Raw genomic sequence first — 8307 nt, 5'->3', positions numbered from 1 at the left:
TTAGTAATCATCTGCTTCCTCCATATCTCAAATCAACTATTATAACATTATTAAATTTAACAAATTTTAAAAATCTGAAATGCTTATTCCACCAGCAGTTCAATAAAGTATTATATCATAATCAAGGTTATAAATGTTCATATATATATCTTCTTTTTGATGAAACTTTTAATCACTTCTTTTATGTAATTATGATATTTCTATGTCTTGAGGATGTCAAAGTTACACGTGTTTTCAGGTTTTAAATTCAATGTAGTTACCCAGATTTTCCATTCAGCAAATATCAGCTAAGGGTTTATGATTACCTTTCTGCCAGGATTATGACACACAAAGTATGGGAGAAGATAACCAGTTAACAGTAATTGTAACAAATAAAACTAAATGCATCTATCATATATAAGGAGTTAATAAAAGAGACTTTTAGGAAGTATAAAAAAGGAAATAATTTCTGTGATGGTAGTAGGGAAGTGGGATTGAGTTAGGAAGGAGAGTTCATAATTTGTCTTAGTATGGATTCTGAATAAATGACTTTAACTTTTGACTTAACAGTCAAAGCTTTAACAACAATAATGTCACCTCATGTTTATGACTATTACTGTGCCCACATGTACTATTTTCATATAGATATGTTCTAAGAACAACAAAAAATATTTAAAAGGGGTTATAAAAATTTTACATTGTCTATAATTGCCAAATAACCTGTACAATATATTTAAGACAATTTGCAATTGTTTGAGTGAAAAAAAAATAAGATAAAAATAACAACACTGCCACATAGACAAAGTAAGTATACTGACAGAGAACAAAACCAGGCATGCAGCAAGAACATATTTACCAAGAAGTTATACAAGTAAAACATAAATTTATCTAACAGATTTTTGTCATTCCATGTAGAGAGGAAACATGATCACATAGTTCTTAAACAGAAGAAAAGGATCAGTTTTTCAACAGAATCTCAATACTTCCTAAAAACTAAGACTAAAAAAAAAAAAAGTTTACCAAAAGTGAAAATAGAGAAAATACTGCAGTGCAATGAACATTATACTTAACGGTATTGTGACATAAATACAGTGAGTAACACCATAAACTATATCTTATAGGTTTTCTCAATTTAGGCCAGGGGGAACTGACCAAACACAATTTAATAAAATCAATTATCTGACACGATTAACATGATCTGTTCCATGTAAACAGCTCTCAGATCAACTGGTTTAATCCAGAGGGAAATTTTAGATTACTCTTACCCTAAATATGTAAGATTTCATATCCTTCAGGAAATCCATAATCAACAATATTTTCCCAGTTGAGCTTTTGATTTATATTGGATAATAGTGAGTTCAATATTATACTCTCTGAAAAGCATTTAATTACAGCTATACTATGCTGCCATTTACATGTAGAGCTATTTGCTTTAATAAATAATCAAACCGATAATATGTATTAGGGTGACTAGAGCAAGGAACAATATAGCATATATTTCTAAATAGCTAGAAGAGAAGTTTTGAATGTTCTCACCACAAAGAAATAATAGATGATCAAGTACTTACAAATATGGTAAGTACCCTGATTTGATCATCATACAATGTTTACATGCATTAAACATCACACTGTACCCCATAAATATGTACAAGTGTTATCAATTACAAATAAAAATAATTTAAAAATCAATATTATGTTTGACATCCTAAGAAAAAGTGAGAAATCTAATAAGATTTAAAAGTTCAAAATCAAAATATTGTTCATACTTACAAATTTTCTGGAGGAGGAGGAAGGGGGAATAGAAACACATCACTATTGGATCTCTAATGTTTCCTATGTCGTACAAAATTTATGCAAGCAGTTGTGATAGAAGAGTCAGGAAAGGGAATAAATATTTATTGAGTGCCTTCTAATCATTATTTTAAAAAATACTTATTAGCTATTTGTTTATAAGTTGTCAGGTGATGGGAAATTAACAGAAAAATAAGTTATTACATCTGAGCATCCAAATATATGAATGTTTGACTGAGGCCATTTTAAATGAAAATTCTGGTCTTAAATTAAAAGTTGTTGATGGTAGAAACAGTCTTTGGCAGAGGAGTTAACAGATAACTGTATTCAATAGAAATTTTACTTTTTGTGATTATTGCTGATGGCAACAGAACCTAACAAAACATAAAATAGGAGAACCTTAAACCAAAGAAATACAATATTACCTCTGTATACTGGCTATGATTGATAGTTAATATGACAAGATTTTAGCTTCATTGGTTACTAGCTGGAAGATGTTTCTCTCCTTTTTGTTGGACGAAAGGGAGAAAGAAAGGGTCCACTTAAGCGGAGAATGGGACTTTAAGGTATTGGTTAGTGTATTTATAAAAGCAAACTAACTAAAGGCACCAAGCCAATGAACCAAATTTACCACTTGTAGTTCTAATTTTATGCAAGTTAGAAAGTACCCAAATGCCATGATGTTTCTTGAAGGAGACTATGAAATATTGCTATATTAAACTAAAAACAACTGGGTATAAATTCTTTGTTAAATCAAATAACATCTTATATTAAATTCTACTATAGAGAAGTATAAAATAAAATTTTTAAATATAAGAAAACATTTACTATTAAGAGGATTTATTCATTATTTTTTCTGCTACATTGGGAAAAGTCTGTCACCATTAGAGGATATATTGAAGAGAACATAAAAACTGAGCAGGTTACCCAGGACTGTAAGAAAGATTATAAGAAAACAATCTATGGATCAGCTAGAATGGTTATATTATTTGGAAAGAAGACAACTCAGGGTGATTTTTTTTTTTAAAGTATCTATTGATGTTAAATTTGTATTGAAACACTTTTCTTTCCTGTTATATGAGTTACATTGCTCCTCTTTGCTGTGTCAACTAATGTACTGAAGGACTGAAACAGAGTTCTGTGCTTGAGAGCAATGCTGATTTATTCCTTAGGTTTCTATAGTAACTTAAATAGATTAAGCAAGAGACATGTCAGTTGTTATCATAAATGGCAACATGTAAAAAGTAGGCCTGGGAGACATGATTATTGGTAGAGAATATACTGGCAGATCACAGAGTTGTTTGTTTCTAAATCCAGTGGCTTTTTCTATGTTATGCCATCATATATTAATTAATACATTGTGATTCATTCACATATAAAGATTGAATGGAATGTCTCTTCCTAAAGGTAAAGGATTTCTTGATTTAAAAAGTTTAAACTGCAGAACAATTGACAGAAAAAAAAATACTTAATAATATAGTATTAATTTGTGTGACAATACATTCTAATTATTCATGGTAGCTTCTGAATCACAGAAGATTTTCTAGCTCCTGTTGAGCATAACAAGTCTTCACCTCTATCCCCAGAAGCAGATATCTTGCAAACTAGCACAGCAACATGTTCCATATCTATTCAATTCAACATGCACTAATAATTTTAGAGAAAAAAGCCTGCCTATTCAAGGAAGATACTGACACACAAAGACATACAACTCCAATATTTTTTAAAAAGTCACTTGGAATCAGTTAAATATTGTTATTTCTTTACATTTTAGTAACTTATTTTTTCGTACTTCCGGGGGATTGATCTTTTCAGTAAGAAGGGACAGATACGTCCCAATATTAGAAGAGTTTTGTTTCATACCTAGGGCATTTGAGCATCAGGCATTGTGGTTGACATCCCTAGAGAGAGCAATTGGAGGCAGAAGGTTGCCTGTAGCAGGATGAGCAGGAGATGAAGGACTTAGGCCTTGTACAGGGATGTATGGAAACAAAGTTTTCAAAATCTTTAAACCTAGTGAGAGCAAATTATATTGGCTTTGACAGACAAAAGTTCTCAGTTGATTATGACAAGAGTAAAACTGTCATAGTGATGCCGAAAAAAAAGGGGGAGGGAAACATTTTTTAAATTAAAAATCTAGCTGAGTTTGAAGTAGAAAAGCAAAATTTTTCATCTGTCTGCACTGTCGCTTTCTATGCATGTGAAAATATATTTATTATTTTCTAAATTAATTTAATGAGTTCCAGATCATACAGGATGTCATAATGGAAACAGGATTATACAAGATAATAAGGAGTTTTGTTCTCTAAATGAGTTTTACCTAGATTCCCTGTGTTGTCCTTTTGATCTGAACTGTGTTTCATTTACCACATCGAAGAAGGTTACATAAAGGGTAAAATAATAGAAACTTAATCAGGAAACAGGTCTTTCTATTGCTGAATTTTATTGTATACTCTTGCCATATTCCGTAGCCTAATTCTTGAAAATAATAAAAGATGTGTCATTTTAAAATAAGGACAATTGAAACCATATTGCATTATAGTTATACATCTTTCTCCTGAGCCATCCCAAACATTTCACACCAACTGATCTTTAGAACAAACTTGTGGATCATTTAGGAGTTACTGGTGGGAAAAATAAACTTCCTAAACTCTACCTTCTGTAAAATGCTACAAAAATATTATTGGTTAGTGAATTTAATTTTACAGATCAAAAACAAATACAAAGAGCAAATAATTTCTCAGAAACAGATACTTGTTTCCAAAAGCCCAGGCCAATAACTCTTGTACTAGAAAATAGTTCAATACAAACGGGTCCCATTAGTCAGAGCACAAAGTTTTACAGTGAAAATAACTTCTTGTAGAGTACTATGATGGCATATAAAGATGTATAGTTATACTGCACACATGACTGATTTTGTAAATGTAATGCCATTTTCTGGTAGACAAATCTCTGTATATGCTTTATATAATCCATACCAAAAACATACTCTATTTAGGTAGGCATTTGAGTTCTGTAACTTTACATCCTTGACATTTCTGCCATCCTCAATCAATTTGAAAACAACTTCCAACTTGGCAACAATTCATCTCCTGAATTTCCAAATAAATACCACAGAAATTTGAGATTACGTCTCTAACATTTTCTCAATTCATTTCCTCATCACTGGCCAGATAATCATCATGGCCACGGCCTCGAAGAGAGAATTATCTATGGAGTAGAAAATAGTAGCACGTTCCTGGAATGCAGTCCAAAGTCACAGCGAGCGTTGGTCTATTGGCAATTCCAGAGGCGAAATGAAGAGCGAAAAGAAGAGGTACAGGAATGAAATTGACTGGATTATTTCTATCTAACATATACTATTAAGTGACCCCAGCATTATTGACTTAAAGGAAGAAAAAGTACTGAGAACCCTATCCTTATTCTTTTCTAAACCAATCGATAGCTCATTCATTAAGCAAGTATTCATTGCAGCTGACTGCATGACCCGCTTTGTGGGTCACAAAGGTGACCTGGTGAGAGTCTCTGTCCTAGAAGCAGTTTGGGGATATGTTTTAGAGTCCCTTTATTTCTTACCACGGCTATCTACAAATCAAATACATTGTCTATTTTTGTGCACAACTAAAAAAATAGCAAATCCGTCTACTCATTTTAATTTTTGTTCAATTAATTTTGCTATCCAAGCCTGTTTTTCTTTCTCCATTAACTTTCTCCTCCAATGGGAGGGGGGAGGTCGGGAGAGGGAGTAGTAAATTTAGGGTGAAGGACCTGAGGTCACAGTACCAACTCTGATATAAACTATTGATGTAGCATCAGGCATATCTTCCTTCTCAGTGGATCCATTTGTTCCTCTGTAAACGTCAAGAAATGTATACAGAAAATCTTAGTGAGTACTCTGATCCCTTAAAGCTTTTTAAAAGCATTAAATATGGGTAACCAGACTATTTTGTTGATTAGTAAAATATATTATGTGTGGACAATTTTATAAACAATATGAATATAAAGGTGAAATTCCTCTCCATTATCTTTTTGTATATTTTAAGCAGCCCTTAAACTATATAATTACCTCGTACAAATGCCAAGATTGATTTTATACATTACCAAGGTAGGCTTTTCAAGATCTCTATCATGAACTGTATTCAAAATAAAAGTGAGATTAAAAATATTCAAGAGCATCTCCTCATATATATGTCTCTAGAAAATTGAATAAATTATTATTAAGCATGAAAGCCCATATTTTTGTCTGCTTGTTCAACTACTGTTTGTTTTATTTCATTTTTTGAAATATTCTTATAAATTCATTCTAATGTTGCATTGTTCTCTGGTATCATGGTTCTGTATTCCAAGTTCAATATTTAACATTAGCCTTCTCCCATATTTTTATACCCAGTTTCAAATTTATGAAATAAAGTATATCTTCGTTCTTTCCTCCAGCTATCTTTTTTTGTTTGTTTGAGACAGGGTCTCACGCTGTTGCCCAGGCTAGAGTGCAGTGGCATCAGCACAGCTCACTGCAACCTCAAACTTTTGGGCTCAAGCGGTTTTCCTGCCTCAGCCTCTGGAGTAGCGGGGACTACAGGCGCATGCCACCATGTCCAGCTAATTTTTTTTTCTATTTTTTGTAGAGACAGGGGTCCCACTCGTGCTCAGGGTGGTCTCAACTCCTGACTGCAAGCGATCCCACCTTGGCCTCCCAAAGTGCTAGGATTATAGGCATGAGCCATTGTGCTGGACCCTCCAGTTACCTTGAATAGTTAAAATCATTATAATAAGAAATTCTATTAAACAGTAGTGTTACCCAATGCATCTTAAAGTTAATGGGCAAATCTTATACCTCCTTTTTCCTGATAGGAAAATACTATCATTTATCTTAAAGTAAGAACGTTAATAACTTTTAAAATGTGGATCAACACATAATCTAAATTTTTATTGACACAGAGTTTCAGATTTTATACCGCTTTTAAATATGTCTATTTTATATTGCTTTATTCCCCCCTGCTAGATCAGAGTGGATGATCATATCATCAGGACAGAACAAGGACTTCTGCTGCGTAGCCTGCAGCGGAAGGATTCGGGCAATTACCTCTGTCACGCCGTGGAACACGGGTTCATGCAAACTCTTCTTAAAGTGACCCTGGAAGTCATAGACACAGAGCATTTGGAAGAACTTCTTCATAAAGATGATGATGGAGATGTCTCTAAGACCAAAGAAATGTCCAACAGTATGACACCTAGCCAGAAGGTCTGGTACAGAGACTTCATGCAGCTCATCAACCACCCTAACCTGAACACGATGGATGAGTTCTGTGAACAAGTTTGGAAAAGGGACCGAAAACAACGTCGACAAAGGCCAGGGCATACCCAAGGGAACAGTAACAAGTGGAAGCACTTACAAGAAAATAAGAAAGGTAGAAACAGGAGGACCCACGAATTTGAGAGGGCACCGAGGAGTGTCTGAGCTGCATTACCTCTAGAAACCTCAAGCAAGTGGAAACTTGCCTAGACAATAACTGGAAAAAATGCAATATACATGAACTTTTTTCATGGCATTATGTGGATGTTTACAATGGTGGGAAATTCAACTGAGTTCCACCAATTATAAATTAAATCCATGAGTAACTTTCCTAACAGGCTTTCTTCCTAACACCACCGCCTAACAGAGATCACAGGTGATGCAGATGTTCACTTTAGCAGACTTAAATGTTTCCTCTGAGATTTCATTGTACAGGTTTCTCTTTGTTCTTTGCCTGAGAAATAAAAATGGCATTTGCGATACTGCCATCTAAAGGAGAAAAACTGCATCAGCAAAGCCATTTTATTGAACTAAAAGTTTAAAATAAACTGCATGGATTTACTAAGCTGATGAATATTCCAAAACGTGGTTGGATTCAAAGATATTTTTTGTCTGCCAGCCCTTGTGTATGTACTGGAGGAGTAAAATGAGTAAAATGATACTGAATGAAATGGTCTGTGGAAATATTAAAAACATAAACCATCCATCATGCAGAAGAAAAATAGAATACATTGATCTACTACTGATGTCTTCTTTCAGCTTTGATCTAAAGATGTATTTTATTAAAACTATAATTTAAATGTACCATGACAAATATGCAGTGAAAATTAGTTGTTTTCTAAGCTAGAGTAGGTTTTTGTCTTACAATTATTGTGCTATATAGTTTTTGTTTTAAAAATTCCAATTGTGTGCTGCTTTTTTTTTGTTTTTGACATTTTATTTTCAGTTCTGTAAGAGGGGTAGCTGATATTATTCCAGAAACATATGTACATCATTAACAGTGAATTTCTAAAACCAGAATATAAAATATGCTCTATTTCTCTGAGTAAATCAAACAAATGGAAGCTGTTCACACCTCCCGTTCTTTAAGTATTATCTAAATTAATTTTAACCTGCATAATGTTCTCAGAGAAACAGAGCGTTTAACCAACAAAAAAGGGAGAAACAAATTGATTTTTATTATATCTAAAGGATCAATGAAGAGAAAAGGAACTGCGTTTCTCATGAAAATAAGAAACATAGTC

The 8307-nt window shown here is 33.1% G+C and overlaps 1 protein-coding gene across 1 annotated transcript in view; it reads left to right on the top strand.

Moving 5' to 3' along the window:
* The window catches only part of SEMA3A (sema domain, immunoglobulin domain (Ig), short basic domain, secreted, (semaphorin) 3A), a 257094-nt gene extending 249866 nt beyond the window's left edge, over positions 1-7228 (top strand). The window contains exons 16-17 of the mRNA XM_012650120.1: positions 4944-5086; positions 6773-7228. Of these exons, the coding sequence (XP_012505574.1) occupies positions 4944-5086; positions 6773-7228 (599 nt within the window). The remainder of the gene's footprint in view (positions 1-4943; positions 5087-6772) is intronic.
* The last annotated feature ends 1079 nt before the right edge of the window (positions 7229-8307 follow it).

The sequence above is a fragment of the Propithecus coquereli genome, unplaced genomic scaffold (genome assembly GCF_000956105.1).
Source record: "Propithecus coquereli isolate 6110/MARCELLA unplaced genomic scaffold, Pcoq_1.0 Scaffold312, whole genome shotgun sequence".
In the NCBI taxonomy this organism is placed as follows: domain Eukaryota; kingdom Metazoa; phylum Chordata; class Mammalia; order Primates; family Indriidae; genus Propithecus; species Propithecus coquereli.
Note: the sequence above shows the minus strand (reverse complement) of the source record. Positions and strands in the feature narration are given on the sequence as shown.